The sequence below is a fragment of the Hippoglossus stenolepis genome, chromosome 6 (genome assembly GCF_022539355.2).
Source record: "Hippoglossus stenolepis isolate QCI-W04-F060 chromosome 6, HSTE1.2, whole genome shotgun sequence".
In the NCBI taxonomy this organism is placed as follows: Eukaryota; Metazoa; Chordata; class Actinopteri; order Pleuronectiformes; family Pleuronectidae; genus Hippoglossus; species Hippoglossus stenolepis.
In genome coordinates, this window is record NC_061488.1 from 1,408,291 (window position 1) to 1,433,011 (window position 24,721).

General features: G+C 44.2%; 2 protein-coding genes across 7 annotated transcripts in view; both read left to right on the forward strand.

Annotated features, from left to right (window-relative positions):
- The window catches only part of LOC118111073 (deoxyribonuclease gamma), a 13,929-nt gene extending 1,613 nt beyond the window's left edge, over nt 1-12,316 (forward strand). For 2 of the 4 annotated variants that reach the window (XM_035159392.2, XM_035159393.2), the window contains exons 2-11: nt 3,949-4,035; nt 4,212-4,383; nt 4,624-4,712; nt 7,417-7,428; nt 9,826-9,912; nt 10,236-10,336; nt 10,491-10,603; nt 10,805-10,962; nt 11,261-11,357; nt 11,657-12,316. In XM_035159392.2, the coding sequence (XP_035015283.2) occupies nt 4,010-4,035; nt 4,212-4,383; nt 4,624-4,712; nt 7,417-7,428; nt 9,826-9,912; nt 10,236-10,336; nt 10,491-10,603; nt 10,805-10,962; nt 11,261-11,357; nt 11,657-11,797 (996 nt within the window). In that variant the 5' untranslated portion in view covers nt 3,949-4,009 and the 3' untranslated portion in view covers nt 11,798-12,316. Of the gene's footprint in view, nt 1-766; nt 959-3,948; nt 4,036-4,211; nt 4,384-4,623; nt 4,713-7,416; nt 7,429-9,825; nt 9,913-10,235; nt 10,337-10,490; nt 10,604-10,804; nt 10,963-11,260; nt 11,358-11,656 lie in introns of all 4 variants that reach the window. The other 2 variants (XM_035159390.2, XM_047340121.1) reach the window with 2 other exon arrangements.
- Nucleotides 12,317-13,791: 1,475 nt separating this feature from the next.
- hm13 (histocompatibility (minor) 13) lies at nt 13,792-24,631 on the forward strand. 3 transcript variants are annotated; one of them, XM_035159388.2, is made up of 12 exons: nt 13,795-14,193; nt 15,806-15,841; nt 17,728-17,826; nt 17,908-17,990; nt 18,119-18,207; nt 18,324-18,409; nt 18,700-18,825; nt 18,927-18,984; nt 19,119-19,239; nt 19,339-19,441; nt 19,533-19,618; nt 21,159-24,631. In XM_035159388.2, exons 1-12 carry the CDS (start codon nt 13,966-13,968, stop codon nt 21,244-21,246), a joined length of 1,203 nt encoding a protein of 400 aa, XP_035015279.1. In that variant the 5' UTR covers nt 13,795-13,965; the 3' UTR covers nt 21,247-24,631. The 3 variants fall into 3 exon arrangements, with proteins under 3 accessions (XP_035015278.1, XP_035015279.1, XP_047196076.1); XM_035159387.2 differs by lacking the exons at nt 15,806-15,841; nt 21,159-24,631 and adding an exon at nt 20,773-21,125 and having other exon boundaries at nt 13,792-14,193; XM_047340120.1 differs by lacking the exon at nt 15,806-15,841 and having other exon boundaries at nt 13,796-14,193.
- Nucleotides 24,632-24,721: the final 90 nt, after the last annotated feature.

Below are 24,721 nucleotides of genomic sequence, written 5' to 3' on the forward strand. Positions count from 1 at the left end.
AAATAACTAATTCACTCCAACCTGATCAGAAACACTTGAACAAACATGAGTGAGATAAGAACGACCTGCATTTTTTTTTGTATGATTCATGTTTTCGCAGTGTTTCCTCTTGGATTGTTTTAGCAGTGGGGGTCATCACGTGACCTTAAATTTACCTTTTGTTGTTTTGAATGCAATATATCAGGAATGCACAAAGAGAATTTCATTGGATGTGGCACAAACATTCCCTTGGACTCCAGGATGACCTGAGTAGTGTTTGGTGGTTAAAGGTCAAAGTTAAAGGTCACTGTGACCTCACAAAGCACTTTTTTTACCTTGTGAATTCGATATCTCTTGTATTTGGAGTCTTTAATGTGATATCAACACCGACTTGAGGGAATCTCTTCCACTATTGTCAGTTGTCACTTGGACTCATAGATACAGTGATTATGAGTCAGTGGTAGAGGTCACAGTGACCTTATATGAATCTGGAAAAATGAAATATGTCCACGGAATATGTCCTGTGGTTGCTGGAGGCATACGACCACAGTGCTGTAAATCTAGTGTTGTTTAGTTTGTTCCCAGCCAGCCACCAGGGGGCGATCCAGATGATTTCACTTCTCTTTTTCGAGCTGTCATGTTGTCCATCTTATTTACTGTATGTTGTTCATGTGTTTCTGTTGCCGTCTCCAGCCTCTAACATTGTATCGTGCACAGTGAGACACGTTCACAGCTCTGTGGATCATTCTGTCACTGTTTGTTCATGTAGTCGTTCTCTGGTGTGTAGAGGGAGTGTTGGAGGAACAGAGGTCGTTCGACCGGTCTCACCCCCGCCTCTGGGCCTGGGAGGGGCTGAGAAACACATCTGAATCACTGCCTGTCTGTGTGGCAACTGTCCTGATCACTGCAAATATCAATATCAGTCGATATCAGTCGATATCAGCCACAGCAGTGACTTCCCAACACATGGCCTGCATGGGTGAGATGTTTGAAAAAATCCAATTTCTAATTTTGAGAACAGACGCTCAGTGAGTCACTGGCCACTGTGACCTTCGACCTTCTCAGAATTAATGATTTCTTCTCGATTTCATGTTCATTGAGAATCTTTTTTTGACTTTGAGCAAAGTCTAAAGAGATATTTTGGCCCAAATGCTCAAAAGTTGTCAAAAGTCAGATTTTCTTGTGAAAACAAACCTTTACTCATGTGGATGATTTGTTTTGATGCTTGAAATTAATTCACCAAAGTCTTTGCCTCCTAAAAGTTGTGGAAGTTATGAATCAAATTATAGATTTATAGAAAATGTAGAATCAATCAATTTCTGTCTTCTTAACAAGGTGTGACCTCTAGGGTTGCAAAATTCCGGGAATATTCAAAGTTGGAAACTTTCCATGGGAATTAACGGGAATAAACTGGAAACTTTGGGGTAATTTATACTAACTGTATTTACCTTGTCATATACAGACATAAATATAAACATTTTGTTTTGTCATAAGCAGACATGCATGCAAACATTTCTAATACAAATTTTAAAAATTACATTTTTGACTTAATCCATTTGTGAGTAGAACTCTACCGTCTCTATGTGGATCTCAGGATAGAACCCGGTCAGTGAAAACTTATCAAAACCTGCAGGAACGATGGACTTCAATCTGAAAATCTGACCTCAGCAGTTTCCTCTATGTGACAGTATGTTGGAGATGAGTATTGGTGGTTTCTGAATATATTTCTACTTTAGAGGTAATGGATGTAAAGTGCAAAGGGGAAGTAGTTGTGGTGGCAATTTCTATTTAATCATACACAATTATACATTGTTTCTCGGTAAGTTCAATTTCTAACACCTGCAGGTGGACCGCACCTAGCGTAACGTGTATGGAATGAGCACAGAGCATAGGAGAACAACTACAGTTATACAATCAGAAGCCCCTCCCTGAGAGGAAGGAGAAGTTCCTCATCTTCTTCACTCTCTGTTTAGGGTGGGTAGACATCCTGTCTCCATCTCTGTCCCAGACCCCTGGTGTGACTTCTGCTGTGAGACAATCTGTCTCCAAGATCCCTTATCTTCGTTCACAAGACAAAAGACCCCAGTCCTGTATACAATACAGAGATCCCCTCACCCATCTCTATCAGACACACTGAGGGACCCCTGCCGTGACCATTTGCCCAGTGGGGGAAGCCATAAACATTTATAGTCCCCTGAGCAACAGTCGTAAAGTTTAAGTTAACTCATGAGAACCACATCTGTTCATACTTCTTCTAAATACATATCTGTTCTTCTATTAAACATTACACAAATGCAAAATCTGCCAATACATAGTTTTACACATAAACATCAGTTAATGGGAAGTAGTTCACCGGTGTTAAATGTCTCCTGTGGCTCAGCGGAGGAGAAAGCGATGTTGATGATGTCATCGACCATGATCTTGGTTGTTTTAACCAAGATCGTGCTGCAAGATCTAGAATTGCTAACGTTAGCCACTTGCCAGCAAGACAATTTTGTTCCTGTGGACTATAAATACAGTCACCTGTTTGCGTTGTCAATCAATAATAGATACAGCGTGCTTTCTCGGACAAGAGTACTTCGGACTTTCATTTGACGCATTTGATCATGTCGGGTTGAGAGAAAAATAAAACAATCCATTAATTCTGTCAATTTGGTTTACAATAGCTAGCTACATCCTTTTCAAAGAAACACTGCATTCCATACATCTTTAAAATAGAGTTTTGAATGACGTTTTTATTGTCAAAATTTCCAAAATTCCCGAGCTTAACTTCCCATGGAAAGTTTCCGGAAAGTTTCCGGAAAGTTTCCGCCCCTTTGCAACCCTAGTGACCTCCTCTGTTGTTTACCCTCAACAAGAGTAAAACTACCAAATACACACACAGAAACCTCAGGGGGTCACGTGTGAGGATTCCTCTCCGACGGACTGAAGTGGAACTGAACTCTTTTCAATCAAATCGCATGTTAAGCCTCAAACCTGTGAGTCCACTGGTTCCTGTTGAAGACCAGTGCTCCTCTGAAGCTCCCATTTCCAGAGTTGTGAACTCGTTGTTCTGACTTTTGTGTTTTTGAGCTTTAAAGTCAGAATGTGGAAAAAACATAGACGCTGTAAATAACATGTTGTATTAAAGTGTTTTGAGCCTTTAAATAACATGTTGACTCTTTACAATATCTGCATAATGACGAAGAACAGAAAAAGGATCCGGTGTTACAGACAAAGACATTAATCCTGAGAATGTCTGTATTTGATACATGACGTCTTGACAAGTTGACATTAAAAGCTTCTATTTAGAGCTGATTGTAAAATGATGTGCATCGGTTTAACGTCAGCAGCTCTGCAACCTGCAAAACTACAAACCTGTTGTTCTGACTTGAGATGAGGTTCATGTGAACTTTTCCAATAATTTCGACACCTCATGAAGGCATAAATAAATCTTTAAAAACACCTCAGTTCAATGTTTTGAAGTGGCTCAGTGATTTAAGAGAATGTGATACATTAGTTGGACTATTTTCAGCGGTGGATTAATCCACTGTCGGTCCTGTAGTGAGTATTTGTGCTTCTCAGTCACGTATGTGTCTCTTTTGAATTTGAACGTGTTTGCAGTTTCCAGAGGACGGACATGAATGTGGGACAGAATGTCGTAGTAAATAGTTTCTCTGCTGCTGATCTCTGAGCAGGTCTGAACACGCCCGCCCTCCATCGTCAGACCTGTCCGACCGCTCAGCCTGCAGAGCTTCAGCTCCACGATGAAGCTGTTAGAGTTCAGCAACAGTCAAAACAAAATGTCAAGATTCAAAGTTGCTATTTAAAATGAGGCCGCTGTGCGACCTCCTGCCTGTAGGTGGCGTTAAACCTCCCTCCTCTGTTGTGTTTCTCTTGAGTTTGGAAACAGATTTAATCTTTCCAGGAACTTTTCCCTTGATCTGCCTCTGACGACTGACTCAGTGTTTTTCATGTGTTCGTTTTCAGCCCTTGACTCCAGACCTGTGACCCCCCCACCCCCCATCGTCCTGGAAGTCATCCTGTGCACATGACTGTTTCCTGCAGTGACGTAAAGTGAGACTCCGCCCACACTGATACGTTCTAGATTTTAAACTCATCCCTGTTGCTATGGTTACTCCTAGCGTCCACACATGTCTGGAGTTTTATTTTTCTCATCTTTGATTCTGAAATCAGAATCTCTACACTGTTATTGTTTTAATGACATTGTGCATCTTTTGTTGCCTCCACAGTTCAGCCATGAGGTGGCGCTCTTCTTGTCGTCCTCTCCTCCTCCTCCTCTCTTTCCTCACCCTCTTGGTCGGGAGAGAAACGGTGTCAGGATTCAGGATCTGCTCGTACAACGTCGACAATTTCAACCTCGCGAAAGCTTCAAACTACAGACTGGTCCACACTCTGACCAGGGTACGACACACACACACAGGAACATTCAGTTTGTTCAGACCCACAGGACTGTCTCCGGCCACCAGGGGGCGATCCAGGAGATCTTTATTTATTTCTATGACGTAGTCCAAGAACAACTATGGTCGACCAAGATTTTGTAATAAAGACGAGAGCGTTTACTGTCCTCGAAAAATTAGAAGCAGTGATCAGAAAAGAGTCGATTATCTTGGTGATGTACGAAATCTGTCTCTCTGCGTGTAGGTGGTGCATCGCTGTGACATCTGTCTCCTGCAGGACGTGGTCGATCCCGACGGGAAAGTCGTGAGGACCCTACTGTCTGCCATCAACAGGTAAAGTGAAAACTCTGCAGAAAGATTTAAAGACGTTTATCAACAGGAAACTTTCATCAAACCAGAAATCTTCAGGTTTAAGGTCACAACTCATTTTAAATCATCACCAAGCTAATTAGGACGTAGTTACAGTTTTCTAATGAGGGAACTTTTATACAATCATTTTAGGTTACGTGTCATATTAGAGGAGGAATATCAGAAGTTTCATAAAAAACTAAATCATGATGTTTAGTCTCATCAGCTCCTCGTGATCATCAGGACTTTGAAAAGATTGTGTGAGAAACTGAGTCTGTTGTGAAGAAAGAACCACAGACAGACCACAGACAGTCTCTTTAGTGGAGGAGGAAATGTTTGGTCACAAGACCACGCCCCCACAAGAGTTTCTCACAAACAATCAGATTGGTACAAGATTACAAGACGTCAGCAGCACGGAAACACAACCACAACGTAGGTGACCGACAGATGTTGACAATGACACAAGCAGAGTGAGTTCCTGTGGTCAGGTGAACCATCGCTCTTGAAAATCTGATCGAGTCAGTCGGTTCTTCAATTTCTCACATGAACACAAATATAATTTTATCCTTTTTGGATCCTCCAAGCACCGACACATTAAATAGACTAGCATCCATTTCTGATGACTGACTTGTCCAGTGTGGCAACGTCCGCCTCCACTGGGGGTCACCCAACACCAGCCAGACACCAGCCAAGAACTAGCCACACCCCAGCCAGACACCAGCCAAGAACTAGCCACACCCCACCACACACCAGCCACACACTGGCCGGACAACGGCCACACACCGGCCAAACACCGGCCAAACACCGGCCAGACACCGCGCCAAGAACTCGCCACACCCCACCACACCAGCCAGACACCAGCCAAGAACTAGCCACACCCCAGCCAGACACCGGCCACACACTGGCCAGACAACAGCCACACACTGGCCACACACCGGCCAAACACCGGCCAGACACCGGCCAAGAACTAGCCACACCCCACCACACACCGGCCAGACACCAGCCAAGAACTAGCCACACCCCACCACACACCGGCCAGACACCGGCCAGACACCAGCTAAGAACTAGCCACACCGGCCACACACTGGCCACACACCGGCCAAACACCGGCCAGACACCGGCCAAGAACTAGCCACACCGGCCAGACACCGGCCAGACACCAGCCAAGAACTAGCCACACCCCAGCCAGACACCGGCCAGACACCAGCCAAGAACTAGCCACACACTGGCCAGACAACGGCCACACACTGGCCAGACACCGGCCAGACACCGGCCAGACACGGCCAAGAACTAGCCACACCCCAGCCAGACACCAGCCAGACATCAGCCAGACACCGGCCAGACACCAGCCAAGAACTAGCCACACCCCACCACGCACCAGCCACACACCGGCCAGACACCAGCCAAGAACTAGCCACACCCCACCACACACCAGCCAGACACCAGCCACACACTGGCCAGACAACGGCCACACACCGGCCAAACACCGGCCAAGAACTAGCCACACCGGCCAGACACCGGCCAGACACCAGCCAAGAACTAGCCACACCCCAGCCAGACACCGGCCACACACCGGCCAGACACCGCCAGACACCGCCAAGAACTAGCCACACCCCAGCCAGACACCGGCCACACACCGGCCAGACACCGGCCACACACCGGCCAGACACCGGCCAAGAACTAGCCACACCGGCCAGACACCAGCCAAGCACTAGCCACACCCCACCACACACCGGCCAGACTCCAGCCAGACACCAGCCAAGAACTGTCACACCCCACCACACACCAGCCACACACCAGCCAGACACCAGCCAAGAACTAGCCACACCCCACCACACACCAGCCACACACCGGCCGGACACCGGCCAGACACCAGCCAAGAACTAGCCAGACACCGGCCACACACCAGCCAGACACCAGCCAAGAACTAGCCACACCCCACCACACACCGGCGGACACGGCCACACACCAGCCAAGAACTAGCCACACACCAGCTAGACACCAGCCAGACACCAGCCAAGAACTAGCCACACCGGCCGGACACCGGCCACACACCAGCCAAGAACTAGCCACACCCCACCACACACCAGCCACACACCAGCCACACACCGGCCAGACACTGGCCAAGAACTAGCCACACCCCACCACACACCAGCCACACACCGGCCAGACACTGGCACACACCTGCCACACACCGGCCACACACCTAGCCACACACCAGCCAGAACTAGCCACACACCGGCCAGACACCGGCCACACACGGTTGTTGTTGTGTTTCCGTTGTGTGGCTTTTGTAAATGTGTTGTTAATGTTAATGTGATGTGTGCGACGTCTTGGCCACTGTAGAACTCCGGTGAGTACGGGTTCTCCTTTCTGGTTATTTCCTAAAATTTTGTTTGTGTTAAATCAGCCGCTCTCAGTCGTAGATGTTTTTGAAACGATGGTGAAACTGTGTTTTTCGCAGGGTCACGACCTTTGATTCATAAAATCAACCATATCTGGTTTTAACAGGACAGATGAACATATCAAACATGATAATTTTTCAAAATTCAGCATCATAAGTGACGTCTGATGTTTTCACTATCTGAATGTTGACGTAAGGATTCACAGATGAACTCACACAGTAACTCTAACACTGTGTCTTAAACCATCTGGTGACCATCATGTGTCTGCTGTCTGCCTCCAACAGGGAATCTCACAGGTACAGTGGATTTTACCCCTTTGTAGAATATTAATCAAAATGAATCATCTCAATCACCTCTAATCACCCGCTTTACTAATCCTGTCTGTCACAGGTAACTTTCTGTTAACAGGTAACTTCTGTTAACAGGTAACTCTGTTAACAAGCATTCTGTTAACAGGTAACTTCTGTTAACAGGTAACTTCTGTTAACAGGTAACTTCTGTTAACAGGTAACTCTCTGTTAACGGGTAACTTTCTGTTAACCGGTAACTTTCTGTTAACAGGTAACTTCTGTTAACAGGTAAATCTCCTGTTAACCGGTAACTTTCTGTTAACAGGTAACTCTCTGTTAACAGGTAACTTTCTGTTAACCGGTAACTCTCTGTTAACGGGTAACTTTCTGTTAACAGGTAACTTCTGTTAACAGGTAACTTCTGTTAACAGGTAACTTCTGTTAACAGGTAACTTCTGTTAACAGGTAACTCTCTGTTAACAGGTAACTTCTGTTAACAGGTAACTCTCTGTTAACAGGTAACTTCTGTTAACAGGTAACTTCTGTTAACAGGTAACTCTCTGTTAACAGGTAACTTCTGTTAACAGGTAACTTCTGTTAACAGGTAACTTCTGTTAACAGGTAACTTCTGTTAACAGGTAACTCTCTGTTAACAGGTAACTTCTGTTAACAGGTAACTTCTGTTAACAGGTAACTCTCTGTTAACAGGTAACTTCTGTTAACAGGTAACTTCTGTTAACAGGTAACTCTCTGTTAACAGGTAACTTCTGTTAACAGGTAACTTCTGTTAACAGGAAGTGTGTCAGACTCGGTATCGACAGGTTCATCAGTCGAATGTTTGTTAAATGTCAAACAGAAACGTGTTGAATCAGGAGACAGCAGCTCTGATCCCATAGACTCTAAAGAGGAATGGTCCAAGATGCTGGTGCTAGTGCGCCCTCTAGTGGTAGTAAACATCCTACTTTAATTAATCCTAAAATGAATGGATGTTGGACTGTTTATTTAAATAGAAATGTAAAAAAGGAGACCGTGTTTTTAGCAGAAGTTAGCAGAAGAGCTTTTTATTGATGATGTTGTTGACCAGTGGAGTAATGAGCCCTGATGCTGCCAGGGGGCGCCACACTGATACAGTGAAGTCTAAAGTGAATGAATGTCAAATCAGTGTGGAGAGCACTGACCACTGTTTTACACTGACTGTTGTCGTCTGATTTGTTTTAATTGAAAACCTTATTTTGTTGATTATTATTAGCAACTCGTTATAACAGTAACAGTCTAAAATACTTTTGAACGATGGTCTTGAGTCTGATTCAGGTCAAATTTAGCTCAGTTTAGAGACGGTGTCATATCAAATATTAAATACTGTAGATATTTATAACAACTGACTCTTATGTACTTTTACTGGAGTATATTTCTGAATGCAGGTAATATTCCAATGAATTAAAACCCAATCCAGTGACCAAACTCATCCACTATTGTTAATAATTGGATAAATATTGATTCGCCACAAGAACCTGAGTCATAGTGATACTGATGCCATTCTTTGACTTTATCTTCCTACAGAACCAATTTAACCCTGATTCATTGACTTTGCTCGGCAGCTTTGTCTCTAACGTCTCATCTCAAATTGTTGGTGAATAATTCATTTACGTTCTGTGGTGGTTGGTGTCCGATCTGGTTACCTGAGTGAAAACATGGGATTTCCAACCTAACCGCATGTCTGTAATCATCGTCATCATCATAACCATCTGTTTGAATGTTGTGAACCGTCTGAATCGTGCTTGTTGTGCATGTGTGGGTCTTCGGGAAATTGGTCGTTAAAGCCGATCCGGCTCAGGGGCGGAGTTGGGAGCTAACTGAGGACAGACACAGTGGTGGGAGACGCAAACGTTCAAATCTTAAATCCTACTTGAGTAAAAGTACATCAGTATTATCAGTGAAATGTACACAGGATAACTAGTAGTAAAATGTTCCCTGTGGTATTTATACTTCATCAGTACAGACACATTTTTAAAGGTTCTACTGTTGGTGTCCAGTCCTTCACACAGAACTCGGACACATGTAAAGAAAAGTTCAAATTCAGTTTTATTCTTTATTTTCTTTCTTTAGTTTATGTTGCGACAATGAATCCTCAAATTTAAAATGTAAAAAACCTTGATTGAGGAGATTTCAGCCACACGTGATGTGAAGGACTCGTCACTGTTTCAGTCCCCAGACCCTGAATCACAGTGTTTCACCTCCACTGAGGGGAACAGGAAACCGATCTGATCAGACTCAGATCTGTTGAATTGTTCCTGAAGATTTCATCAAACAGACGTGAACTCTCTCTTCTCCACACTCTGAGCAGTGTGACGGGTTGCTGCTGTATTTTTTGTGACAGTGTGTCTTTGTGTCTGTTGTGTTGAGGTATGACAACTACGTCTACCAGTCAGTGTCCAGCAAAGGTCTTGGAAGGTCTGTGGGCGACAAGAAGAAGTACGTCTTCATCTACAGGTGAGACACAGATCTGCATTTCCACTTTAATTCTCCTGTATGAAGGAGGTGCTAATGAAACAGTTGCTGCTTCCACTGATCTTAAATGTGGGTTCAGTGACGGAGGACGAGACGATGGAAACCTGAGAAACAGTCGCACCTTTACAGGGAACAGGAGAAAGAATCACACAGGGATTCAAATACGATGATTAGAAATATGATGGATAAACAAAGCTGTGTCACGTCAGAGGAGAAAACAACCTTTACTGCCACCGGGGTTTCTTCTTCCTCTGCTGCTGGTAAATCCAACATGTTTTATGGAGCCTGTCACCGTGTGCTACCAGGACAGAGACGGTGAACGTGGCGGACCAGCATCAGTACGAGACCAAACCGCCGACCTTCGCCAGAGAACCGTTTGCTGTTCAGTTCCAAAGCCGGACGACGGGTCAGTGAACACAACACGTACTTTTCTCGAATGATTCGTCTTCTCAGAAATTTAGTGTCACAACGTAGAAAAGACAACGACTGACTTCTACCTCCATTCTTCCTCCTGTTCTCCGTTTCCCGTCTCGCCTCCCTCCTTCCTCTCTGTCCCACAGTGATCAAGAAATTCATTTTGGTGCCTGTCCACACGGATCCGCCGCAGGCCGTCCAGGAGATCGACCGACTGTACAACGTCTTTGAGAAAGTCCGTGAGAAGTGGAACAGCACGGTGAGGAAACAGGACGGCCGGACTTATTGAGTAAACTTTATTTAAACAGCTCAAAATCACATATTTACCTGAGAGGGCATCAGGCAGCGTCCGTCCTGAAACCTGAGACACAACGTCTGAAAAACTGAAATTAGTGTTTGTCAGACGCTCGTTTGGTGACTTTGCGTTCTCGTGTGTGTGTGTGTTTGTGTGTGTTTGTAGAATGTGATGTTCCTGGGAGATTTTCACGCCGCCTGCGCCCACATGAACCGAAGCGACAAGAAGAAGATCAGACTGTTCACCAACACAAATTTCACTTGGCTGATCGGAGACAAAGTGGACACGACCGTCTCAGAAGACACCAGCTGTGCATATGACAGGTGTGTGTTCCTGTACTTATATCTTTGTGAGGACCATTTTAAGCATAGACCCTACAAAGTGAGGTCATTTTGACCGGGCCTCACTTTTTCAATGAACTGTTTGAGGGTTAAAACTTTGTTTTAGGGTTAGAATTAGGTTTAGGTTTGAGTTAGGCCTTTAGTTGTGATGGTTAAAGTTAGGGTAAGGGAATAGGCAATGCATGATGCCAATGTGTGTCCTCAAAAAGTACACACACGTTTGTGTGCTGAAAATTGTATTCTTGTATTTTGAGCAGCAGTTTTCATCTGTTTGTCTCAGGATCGTGGTTTATGGGAAACCTTTCCTGAAGGCGATCAGTCCGACTTCTGTGAAGGTCTACGACTTCGGAAAGGAGCTGAAACTCAAGAAGTCCAAGGTATGTTTATAATTCTTGACCTTTGATCGGTTCACCATTTCTATTTTACTCTTATTGTCAGGGCCCAGGTTTGTATGTGCTGCTGCTTCTGGCTACATCAAAGCACAAGATGGACGACCAACACCAGATGGCAGCGTTTGTATCTGCGATATTTGACGTCATGCTTGTACAAAGTAAAGACACGTTGTCCATATTTATATACAGTCATTGATCATCTTTATTTACAGTCACTGATTGTCTATATACACAGTATCTGATCATCTTTATATACAATAAACACATTTTCTCTTGTCCAACAGGTGAGTGATCTGAGCGACCACTTCCCTGTGGAGGTGGAACTAAAGAGCTCCGCCCTAATAAACAGCGCCGCCCTGCTCCTTCAGGCCACGCCCCTACTGATCCTCCTCAGCGCCTCTGCCATCGTCTACTTCTTCCTGTGATCGTACATTTTTCACGTTATTCAGACTAACACTGCTTTTCTAACGGATACATATATTTAACTCACGTGACCAAAGTAAGTCTGATGTCGGAAAAACCAGGAAAAAAAAGTTTTCATCACATCGAGGTTAATGATGTTTTTAGGATGTTTGGATTTATATTGCAATCCCACTTTATTTACCAGATCGGTCCAGATATCAGAGCATCATCTCATGGTCCCTGAGTTTATTACCATATAATGAACTCAGAGTATAACAGGAACTGGTGTCGTACAACACATCGTCTCCTTGTCACTTCAGTTTTCATGTATTTTTAACGAGTGAGTCATTTTGGACAAACTTTTCTCACTCGACATAAAGTTGGAGTAAATTTGTATTTTCCTTTAACTGAAAGACGGTTGAATTATTTTCACAAAACTGAGTCGAGCAGTATTTTTGGTCTGGCTGCTGTGAGCTGTCACCACAGCACCACCTACTGGTGGAGGCTGTTCATCAAAGTTTAACAGCGAACCGTCACCTACTGAATGTACGGTGTACAGTTCATGACGCAGGGAATCTGTCTGTTTTCTTTTTTAAAGATCTAATGTGATAACTTCTCATCGTCTGTTCGCCCCCACAGAAACTGATGTAAATATATTATGGAAAATGACATTTATGGTTTTTAATGTTTAGTAAAGTTTTGTATGTTGAAGTTCTTTGTTATTGTTGTTATCTTTTACAAAATAAAATGTTTGTCATAGAAAGTATATACACACACACCAATCTGAGACTGACTCCTGATTGGTCGATGTATCTGTGACCACTGCTGCACAGACTGACTCCAAATGACGTCATTGGTTATGATGGTGTCGGCCATCTTTATTTACAGTCTATAGTTTCACCACCAGGCGCCGACATGGAACTTACTTGGTTTTTGTATTTTCATTTCTGCCACTTTATACTTTTTCTCATTACAATTCAAGTGCTGTGGTTAATATTAAATTAGATTTATTAATAACCTTTGTAAATAGTTATTTTACAGATTCAAATTAATAAAATACACTTAATTCGGAAGTGTTCCACTTTGCATAATATATACTTTTACTTCAAGTAGATTTTGATAATTATACTGTTGTACTTTTACTTGTAAAGGAGTACTGCTACTGTGGAGCAGTGCGTTACTCCACCGGACCGGGTGAGGGCGCTGCTGCAGCTCAACAGGTGGAGACTCACCTGAAGCGAGGAAGAGGAGCGACTTCCGAACAGCCAAGATCGTCTAATAGTGCAAGCGATGACTCACTACGTGCATAACACTGACTTTCAGTGATGTTTCTGGTTTGACTTTAACCAGCTGATGTTCCTGCAGCTGTCTGTACTTGTCTGTCCAAACAAGTACAGACACAAGTGACACGTAGAAGTGATAACTGTTGGTTCTTAGTAGAAAAACGTGTACAAAACTGTTATTTATGCTGGAGGTTTAAATATGAGGTGAAACGATCGATAAGATGATCCACAGGAAATTAAACTATTTTAACGATCTTATGTTTTTAATTGTGTTACAGATTCTCACATGTGAGAGTTTGTGAAACTTTTAATCAGACTGAACATTCAGTGAGTTTTACTGCTTTTTAACACAAAGATCAATGAATCATGAAAATGAATTAGCTGCAGTGAAAAGAGACATTGAACTGAAATATATTCATTATGTTATGATATATATTGATTATAATATTAATTCATCTGGTTTTTGTTCAGGTTGTGAATCTTTAAAACACAAACTGAAAGTGATGACGTAAACACAAATTATAATATACATTCAAATGATATCAATAAGCAAACTGTAGATAGACAGACAGACAGATGCCTTATTGATCCAGTATCACTAATAACAGTCAAACACAGAGCATAAGAATAATAAATGTATTGACGTGGTTGCAAAGACACAACACTTTTATATTTTTCTGATTCTCTTGTGTAAAACGATCCCTCGGTGTTGTTCCTGGTCCTGTGAACCTGCAGCGGAGTGAGCCGTCCTGTGTGCTGCCTCCTCTGTGCGTAAGGAAACGTGGCCTTACCCCGGACCGAGCAGCCGCAGCAGCAGCAGCGGCCTCAGATGAAGCAGGAGCCCGCAGACCTCAGCCGCCAGCCGCCCCTCCGCCTCCAGCTCAGCTCCATCCCGTCTCTCAACCGCCATGTCTGAGGCACAAACAGCCCCGGCCTCGGCCCCGGAGGCCGCGGCCGCCGCGGTGCTGGAGGCCCTGAACTCCACCGACTCCAACGGGACCGAGGCGCTCAACGCGACGGCGAAGTTCGTGGCCAGCCCGGAGGGCACGGCGCTGGCGTACGGCAGCCTGGTGCTCATGGCGCTGCTGCCCATCTTCTTCGGAGCCCTGCGCTCCGTCAGCTGCTCCAAGTCCAAGGTAACAACCGGCTGCCCCCGCACAGCACGCCGCGGGCTCCCGGTGTCACCGCAGCCCGGCGCCGGGGAGCTAGCTCAGCTAACAGCTAGCTAACGGTTTGCTCAGCGAAATGTTAGATTAACGACGCAGACGCGGAGCACGGATAAAAACAGACTTCTATCAAATGAAACATCTCAAATCTTAGAGTTACTGAAGAGCTCATCTTCAGGAAGGAACCGGAAACGACAGGTTTTCATTTAACGGTGATGCTAACATTCTAACGAGTTCCGGACAGTCTCCACCGGTAACATCTGTGTGGTGTGATGCGTTCACGGCTCGTGTTGTTCTCCGGTGTTTTCACTGTCCCGGTCACAGCTGTGCTCCAGATGTTTGTTTGCTGTCTGAGACTCTCCTGTCAGGCCACACACCCCCCACCGCGCACACTCACTACACACACACACACACACACAAACACACACACACAAACACAAACACACACAGCTGGAATCAAAGTAATAATAATATTAAGTGTTAGTCAAGTTTATTGACGTTGTTGACAGGATGATTGACAGCAGCTGGACACACTCCCGTCAGGTGTGTGTACCTGAGAGACACGTGTACAACATCCAGGTTATTTGCACTGAGTGTTTTTTAGGGGGGGGGGTGATGGTGCAGACATGCGCAGTTGTTCTCTTTTACAGTTAGAATAAAAACCTCCCACATCCTGCAGCCGCTGCTCAGTGACTCAGGAACAAACTGTTCAGATGAAACTGAGAAGACGGAGAAAGAAGCAAATGACGATCTGAACTCAGGTTGATGTGAGACGACATGTGGACTTCATGTTCGTACCATGTGAAGATAATAGTCTGTATATAAAGATGATATATAACGATGATCAGTGACTGTGTGAAGACGGACGAGTCAGTCTCAGCTGTCAATCATGACGTCTCAGCCCGTTTTTGCATCATCAAATAAGTAATTAAAACCAAACTGATCAGAAACACTTGATCAAACATCTTTGTAGTAAAAACTACCTGAACTGACAGAAGCCATCTTGAGAACCATTTCTTTGAATTAGACTTTTTTAGTTTGGTTCAATCTGCTAAAGGGAGGAGGTGGTGTTTAGTACTTATACCGTGGCCGGCCACCAGGGGGTGAAAGAGACACTCTGGCGACACTCGTCTTCTGTCTCTTTATGTGACGTTCGATCAGATGTCAGGTGTGAACGTGATCAGGTTAAAGTCGCGTCTGGAGACGAGACGTGTTCCAGGTGCGAGTCACAGTGCGAGTACGGTGGCCTGCGGGGACAAAGTGTAACAACGAAAGCAAAGTTGATTTAAATCATTCAGAACAGAGTCAGGTGTGGTGTTAGCTGTGATGTCGTGGGTTTGAATCCCACTCCTCCGCTGCACGTCTTCCTGCTTCTTTCGCTCCTTCATCTAACATATTAATAATATTAACTGTTTGTCTCAGAGCTCACGATGATTCAGCCACGATCATTTGGATTGTTTTTGTTTTTTTTGCTTCTGCTCCCGATCGTCCTCTTTCTTACAGATCTGATCCTCCCTCTCTCTCCCTGTCTGTGCTCATCTGTCTGTCCATCCATCCTGTCTGTCTGTTGCTGTGTTCGTAGGAGCTCGGTGACAATGATAACGATTCTGGGTTCAGAGTGAGTATGAGATCCTCCGAGAGCAACAAGTACACACCTGCTGCACACAGTGTGTTTACAGCACTAACACATCATAACACGGGGCTGTTGTCATGGGGATTATGTACTAACCTGCTTTGCTCAAGGACACGCCGTCAGTGGACATGGCGACACGGTCGAGGTTTAGATGAGTCAGGTTCGAATGTTCATGTTGGAGTCCGGCAGATGTGAATACTGATGTTAGGGAGTAAAACATTTCTGATGCTGATATATTTAATGTTTAAGATGGTCAATGACTATGTCAACAGATATAACGACTAATGACCTTATTCACAATAAGACCGTATTTAGATTATGAAGTTAACATGAGTTGCTAATAGAATATCCCATCGTGTTCCTGTTTACACCTGGTGTGGTTTCTGTGATCCGATCTCACGCAGACTAAGACTAAGTTCAGGTGTGAACGCCCTCAGATCAGATAGGGATCCGATCACGCCTCGGCTCCACATTCTTTTATCGGTGTGAACGCAAATCTGTCCCGGGCCACTTGTTCGCCCACTAACTGGAGGAGCTGTTTGTTGTAGTGTCTTTGATTCAGTTTTACAAGTCAACTCACTTTGAGTCACCGTCACTCACCACAGGGATCCTCATCTCCTCATCTCCTCCGTCTCCTCGTCTCCCTTCATGTTGTCTCATCCTCTTTCTCTCTCCTCTCCTCTCCCTCCCTCTGTCCTGTCCCAGTTTCTGTCCCCGGGGAGTGGACGGAGGAGAAATTAGATGGAAGTGACTCTGAGGGACGTCTGTCAATGTGCTTCAGTAGCTATATGTCTGTATTTAACTGTTTTCAGAAAAGAACTTCGGAAAACGTCTGCAAATTAGTGTGTGGACATGTTGTGTAGTTGGTGTTTGTGAAGCAGCAGCAGCAGGTTGTCGGGTCCGACTCGTTCACAACAACAGGAACATGTGGGGAACATTCAGGCGAGGGGCGGAGCCTGGGTAGTGACGTGTTGGAAACGTCAACACGACACCTTTTCACGAGGTGGCTGCAGGACAAAATGTCAGAAACAACTGACTCAGGCGTTTTGTGTTGTCACACACACACAAGCTCCAGACTGAGACAGCTTTTTGTGTCTTTGTAAGGATGGTTCAGTTGTAGGTGTCGTCTCTTCACTCTGTCTTGAGTTTATTTCGTCAGTTTAATCCCCCTCTGCTAGTTTCTCTGTGGCTTCTCCATAATAAACATCCACCACCTTAAGATTTCCAAACCTCATCACTGGGACATTTCATCACAGTCTGTACACATCCTCACACCATCACGTCTCTACCTTCACCACCGTCTCTTCAGGGCAGGTTGATAAACGTGGATTAGATACATTGCGTCATCGTCCGTGGAGTCAACTCAGCCTCTGTTAATCGAACCCAGAGTTAACACTTTGTCTTGTCCTGTTGGACAGATGTCTCATATTCACCAGGTTAGCTTCGGGACGAAGATCTGTGAATATATGACAACACCAGTGATGAATAGTTGTGTGGATTTGGGAGGATTTTAAAATTTCTGATGTGGATCAAGTGAGAAACAGTAGGTGGCGCTATGAGCCATGTTCAACACATAAATATAGATATTTTTTTTTATAATGTGATAGTGAAACCAACATTAATGTGTTTCATGAGTCATATTTAGTTTACAGCTCAAAAAACACTGAAGTCTTTAAATTCCCTCAGTGAAGCTGCTGAAACTCATAAACACAACTAGTAGTTTTACTTTATTTATCACAGATACTTGTAAAGAATAATTTACTCACTAAAAACTTGAAGCTGCTGAAAGTTTGATCTTTTTTTTTTTTTTCAACGAAACAGTTTTTTTAATTTTCTCACTGCATTTATCTCCTTTTTTTCTTTTCTCCCAGAATGCAGCAGACATGCCAGAAACCATCACCAGTCGCGATGCGGCGCGGTTTCCCATCATCGCCAGCTGCACCTTGTTTGGCCTGTACCTCTTTTTCAAGGTAATTGGGGTTTCCCCAGCCCGCCTGCAGGGGCCTTATGTCTGGCTTGATTCACTTTATTCATCTCGTGTCTCAACGCAGGTGTTTTCTCAAGAGTACATCAACATGCTGCTGTCCATCTACTTCTTCGCGCTGGGCGTCCTGGCTCTGTCTCACACTATGAGGTGAAGCGACACACACAGTTACACACACGTGCGTTGTGAAATATTAGACTTTTTGAAAAACGAGCCCAGTAGCTTGTGTTGACTTCTTTACTGAAGATTTGAACTTCCTCTGTGTTTGTGTCCTTCAGTCCGCTGATGACCAGGATCTTTCCAACATCGATACCAAACAAACAGTTTCAGCTGCTCTTCACTCAGGGCTCCGGAGAGTCCAAAGAGGGTGAGACCTCACGTCATGTGTTTACTACAGGAACAACTTCAACCTGAGATAAATATCATGTCAAATTAATATTGTATTTAAATCTGACTCACGTTTCTCACTTTATCTTTCTGCAGAAATTGTCAACTATGAGTTTGACACCAAGAACCTGGTGTGTCTGGTCATCAGCAGCGTGGTCGGAGTCTGGTACGTGCTCAAGAAGGTAACGTCTCAGAGGTCAAAGGTTGAATCACACTGTCCAATCACAGAGAAATGGTCTCAACTAGAATCGGACAGTATTAAGGAGTGAAAAAATTCTGATACTGATATTTTATATATATTTTATTGACAATGAATCGTAAGATGTTGTCTATTCCGCTTTGTTCTGTAAAATAACTGTTTTAATATCGGTTGATACTAAAAGACTCTAGTCTGGGGTCCATGATGTCATAGCCATATACTGTGACATCACAGCTCTCAGTGTCCAATAACCTCTGTTTTGTGACATCACAGCACTGGATAGCCAATAACCTCTTCGGCCTGGCCTTCGCCCTGAACGGCGTGGAGCTGCTCCACCTGAACAACGTCAGCACCGGCTGCATCCTGCTCTGGGGCCTGTTTGTCTACGATGTGTTCTGGGTGAGTTGATCTATATGAACTGATCAATAACAACTCCACGTGAGTCACAAGGTCAAATGAAAATACAGTTTTATTTGAGTCTAACAGTTACTTCTCTCCAGGTGTTCGGGACCAACGTCATGGTAACGGTCGCCAAGTCCTTTGAAGCACCAATCAAACGTGAGTATGTGAGACTGAGGTGTTTCATCTCCTCGTCCTGACGGCGCGTTGACGAACAAAACGATTTCCCTGCACGGATCAATTCAGTTTTTCTGATTCTGACATTTGGTGATGATGCTCTTTCTCTCCCCCAGTGGTGTTTCCTCAGGATCTGCTGGAGAAAGGTCTCGGTGCCAGTAACTTCGCCATGCTGGGTCTGGGTGACATCGTCATCCCTGGTATCTTCATCGCTCTGCTGCTGCGCTTCGACGTCAGGTAACGCGCTGCCCCGCCCCTTCTTTTCGACGTTAACGTAACATCTGGGTCCGTCTTTCCTTCGCTGTATAGTTTAATAAAGTTTTATTCAAACTGCAGCCTGAAGAAGAACAGCAGGACGTATTTCTACTCCAGTTTCCTGGCCTACATCTTTGGACTGGGCCTCACCATCTTCGTCATGCACACCTTTAAACACGCACAGGTATGATCTCTGCAGCCAATCAGAATCCACAACCCCCCCCTCCATGAACACCTGTCTCACACGTCTTTCCCCTGCTCACCTGTGTCCGCAGCCCGCTCTGCTCTACCTGGTCCCCGCCTGCGTCGGCTTTCCCGTCGTCGTAGCTCTGGTCAAAGGAGAGCTCACGGAGATGTTCAGGTGAGTAACCATGGCGACCGTCAGTGATGTTTGGAGTGTAATGTCCCGTTAATGTCATTTGTTTGGTTTTATTCATCTGCTCAAGGTCTATTTTTAAATAATTTGAGGAGAATAAAATTATTTTTAAGATTTAAAGCTCAGATTTTCCCCTGACAAGTGAATGTTTCATGATTGATCCAAGGACCGTAGGAAAGTTTAAAATCGAACGAATCCTTTTTACGTTAATATGTTTTTACAGTTTCTCTGATACAATCACGTCTTTTTGATGATTTTCTTTTAAGAAAATACCCATTTTTTTTTTAACCCTTCCGACAGGTTTTGTTGTTCAAAGAGTCAAATTTTCAGAAACATAAAAATAACAAAATGAGGCCGAATCGTTTGCTCAGATTCCTCAAACATCAGTAAAGAGTTTTTTTTAAGGTGCAAAAAGATGCGTCAGTCTGAAATGATGTAACCGTCACTGCCCTCACTGTCGTGCGTCCGTTATGTGGCCACGAGGGCGGCGCCGAGCTCTGACAGCATCAAACATGGTGACGGGGGAGCAGGTTGACAAAATGAACGCCTTAAGAAAGAAGCTGCAAACGGAGATGGTCCAACAAACGAAACCATGAAATCTGATGGAACTGCTCAGTTTCAGAAGACGTGCGCGAATATGGATGAAATGAACGCAGAGTTGGAATAGAAGGAATCGTCCGTTTACGTATCTAATATTCAGGAAACGCAAAGAAAAGGAGGAGAAGGACCTAAAGTTTACAGCCAATACGATTTCACCAGTTAATTATCTGGCGGCTTTTTGTTTGTGTCTTAAACTAGAGGTGGAAAACTTTGCATCAGATGTTTTGGGAGCTCGTCTCATCTCTTCATCCTCTGTGACGTCCTTCTCCTCCATCGCTTGCACCTCCTCTTCTCCTTCTCTTCCCCCCTCTTCTTTTTCTTGCTCCTTCACCTCCACCTCTCTCCCTTTTTCTCCGTCCTTCACGTTTCTCACCCTCTTCATCAGAGGAACTGTCGTAGTTTTTAACTTAAGATAAAACTTGACACATTTTCTTTCTCTTGTCTTTCCCTCTCCTCCTTCTTCACCTTTCTTTCTCTTTTAAAATTTCTCTCCTCACCCATTCATTCTGTCCTCCCCCTCGTCTCCTCCTCGTGGTTAGCTATGAGTCGTCAGAGGACGTTCTCCCCGGCTCTCCCAGACTCACTTCCTTCCCAACTGTCAGCGGCTCGCCCGCCAGCCTGGCTAGCTCCATGGATGCCATCTCTATGGCGACAGGCTCCTCCCCCCGCCACCGCCGGTCACAGCCCGACTCCATGTAGAAGCCCCGCCCACTCCTCTCTTAACTCTCCCCTCCAGTCTCACCTGGGCAGGTAAAGAGCCCGATAAGTAGAAAAGTAACGTCACGCGTTCATCCCTCCGTCTGTTGGTCTGACGTTATTACATCAGTTCATTTGTGAGAAAGTATTTTCTCAGTGGGCGGGGTCAAATCTTTCCCGATCGATGAGGTCATCACACTGACACCCCCCCACCCTTCTCTTCCTCCAGGTACGAGGAGACGCCACCCGAGGAGGAGGAGGAGGCGGCGGCGGTGGCTAATGGCGACTCGCCAGAGTCAGAGAAGAAGGACCAATAACATCCACCGCTGCCTGCCCCACCCCCCCGCCCACCGTCATCCAGCCTGCTGCCGCCACATTTCACTGAAGCCCCACCCCTCCGCTTCTCCAGCTTCCTGTCCGTTGCCGGGGGAGATGGAGCTCATGTCGCCAACGTGTTTTGTCTTTGAAAACCCATGGGCGCGGCCGCTGGTCTCCATGGTAACGGCTGCTGTCGTGCTAATGCTGGCGGTGTCTGTAATTAAAAGGTTGTTACGTTACAACAGTAGAGACTCGTTGCCTGCCATGTTTCCTCATGTTTCCTCTCAGCTGCTCTCACACAGGAAACCCGCGGCGTCGTCAGATCTGATCGTCCTGTGTGTCGCAGTCTGTCGCCTCAGACAGAGACTGAGCGAGCGCTTGTTTTCGTCTTTTCACAGCCTGAAAAGAAGAAAGAGAATCACAGGGTGAAACGAGCGCTTCTTTCTTTTCTTGTTTCCTGTTGTGTTTTTCCTCGGCTGCTCTTCACTCTGCCTTCTGCTTTCTCATCTCCGTGTTTTCTGTTTATTTTTCCTCAGTTTTATTGTTTCGTGTTAAAGGCCAGGATTTTAAGATGAAGACAGTTACGTTTTAATTGTAAAAACGCTCATGTCTGAGTGTTGGTGTGAATCAGCTGCTTCACCAGGAAATAAACCTCTGGATCAGAGCTGTGCTGCTTCAGATTAAAACCGTGTCGTTTGGTTGTTTGCTGCAGCAGCTGCAGGTCACATGGTCTGAGTGACAGCGGGTCAGAGGTGGAGCCCGGTTTATTCAGATTTATCTGTGGTGGTTGACGGGACGTTGACATGAATGTGAAGAAACGATGATAAAAGTCAATTTTTTTTTATCCAGCTCCATTTAAAATATGATTCTGTTGTGAATTTCTCTCGACACGTGTCGACTCTCAATCGTCAGCGTGTTCGTCCTGTTAGGAATCTAAAGACCTGATTCCACTCCAACAGGTGGTGCTGTTGTGGTCTTTGATTTAAAGATTCTCGTTGTTTACTTGCATAGCACCAAATAATATTATACATTGTCTCAAGGCTCTTTACATAGAAGGTTGAGACTTTAAAAATGTAGAGAGACTCGACAGTAAAATCCCATTTATTCTTTTTAGTTAACGTTTTTCACCTTGTGAGCAGACGAAGGTTTCAGTTAATTTCAGATAAAATCCTCTTGCAAAGTCTTTGGAGTCTCATGGATCAATGTGTCCGTTTTCATTTCAAACACGGAGAAGACTGAATGGAAACTAATTAAAGATTAATTTTAAAGTGTTTGTGTCTAAAACACAAATCAGATTGTGAGTAATAAACCAGATGTGAATGTTTCAGACTCAACATCTGTTTCCTGCAGATCGACTCCTCTTTTAGTTCTAGTTATTTAATCAGACGACAGGTGAGTATTTACCTGTCGTCTGATTAAATAACCAAACAAACATGAGCCGGGGTTTTTCACTCTTAAAGTTCTGGCCTGAGAGGCGAGGAGGAGGAGGAGTCAGACTGAACCTCCTCATTTATGGAGGCGCCTGAGGGGGAGGAGCCTCGTCAGCAGACGATCTGGGTTTGAACGAGCAACATTAGAATTTATGCTCATTTTCTCATGAATAAATTTGAAAAGTAATTTTTCCTCCAAACATTCCGTTTTAAAGCTTCTTCACTGTGACGCTCTTCAGTTTTTCTGTCTTTATATTATTTCAAGCTGACTTCCTTTTTGTTTTGGTTCCTTCATCGGACAAAACCTGTTACATTGACTGAACGATTTGTCTTCAGATAATTGTCAGTTTCAACCCTGAAATTAAGGAGGTATTAAGTCAAGGTTTTTCCTCTGTATTGAAGAGTGGATCTTTAAGTTTGAGAGCAGGAACTTATGATTTCACATTCAGGTGTTGTGAAGCTTTCACTCAAAACCCCGCGCTCACACTCAAACAGCCCCTGCTTGTATCTCTGCACCTGCCATTCTATTGGTTTAAGGATATTTGACAGAGTTGTTGCACAAAATAATCCAAGAGCAAAGGAGAAATCCGTGATCAGACGCTTCATGTGCACATTAGCACCATGAGAAGAGCTGAAGCAGGAAATCTGAGTGCAGACGCACAGTTTGAGCACAAGCAGCAGCTGTTTGAGTGCAAGAGCAGGGTTTTGAATGAAAACATAAAAAAAGCGGAACGTGAAATCAATGACTCTGGTTTTCAAACTGAAAGACCAGGCTTTGGAATACAGAAGGGAAAAAAAAGTCCCAAAAGTGTTTAACATGAGATCTGATTCACAGAACCAAACAGCAGCGTCGTGTTTATCTGCCGTTTTGCATTAAATATTTTATAGTTTTGAGACAAACGTAACTAAAACTTAAAGCAACTCCTTCTGACTGTTCATACACTTATTAAAAACCTTGGGTCTCTTAAAACGTACTGATTCTACTCAACAGATTTACTGCTTCTGTCGACATTGAGCTGGGCTTCACACCTAATGTCACACGTCCAGACTCTGATGAAAAAAGTCTGAATTTGTAGAAAAATTTCAGAAGTTGCAGCTAAAAGTCAGACCTTTCTTATTAAAGGGCGACTCCAGCCATTTACTGCAACACTATAAAACTGGGTGAATCACAAAAGTCACATTCAAACAATAATGATCAACATTAAAGGAACAGAAGCAGAAATATCCCGTTTTTTGTCTCAGTTCAACTCCAGCACCAGAAACTACATTTCCCAGAATGCATCTTTATAGACTGCCACTGTTTTCACAGAGTTGGAATGACGACCAGTAAAATCATCTTTGTGTAAAGAAAATGGAGTGGCCCATTAAAGTCTGTTTCTTTAAGATGATTTATATTTATTTTTAGGGAAACGTCAGAAATTCAAAATAAAAGTTTGAAATTCAAAAAGGGAAATTGGTAACTTGAAATCTGACACTTTCCTTATAACGATTTCATCACAGAATCTAAACAGTTAATCAGTTGGTTCAATCGTCTGTTGGGTGTCGAGTCTTCTTTCGTACGTCGTGTCACAGAAACCATCACGAGACGTCCTGGAGACGAGCGTCCTCGCTTTGACATCTTACAGATTCTCTAACAGTGCAGATCTTAAGGTTTTTAGTTGCTTGACAAACGTTTGGATGTAATTAGCTTCACATTAAGATTCTTCATGTAATTGATGTTGACGCTTTATTAAGAGTTTTGTATTTTCATGTAAAAAAAAAAGACAAAACGAAAGAGTCCTTCACATGTTCAGCTCAGTGACGTTCAGTATCTCTTCATGTTGAATATAATGTACCTGAAATGTTTCTTTCTCTCTGGTTGTATTTGTGCAGGAGGTCGTTTTATGGCCCCGACTGTATCTATTTTATTTGCAATAAACTTTTTGGGTGTTTTGATCACCATATAGAAGCAGAACTCTGACTCCGTCTCGTTCTTGATCAAGTTTTTCCATCATCATCCTGAGCAGCACTTTGGGGATATTTTTTTTAACCTACATGATTAGTT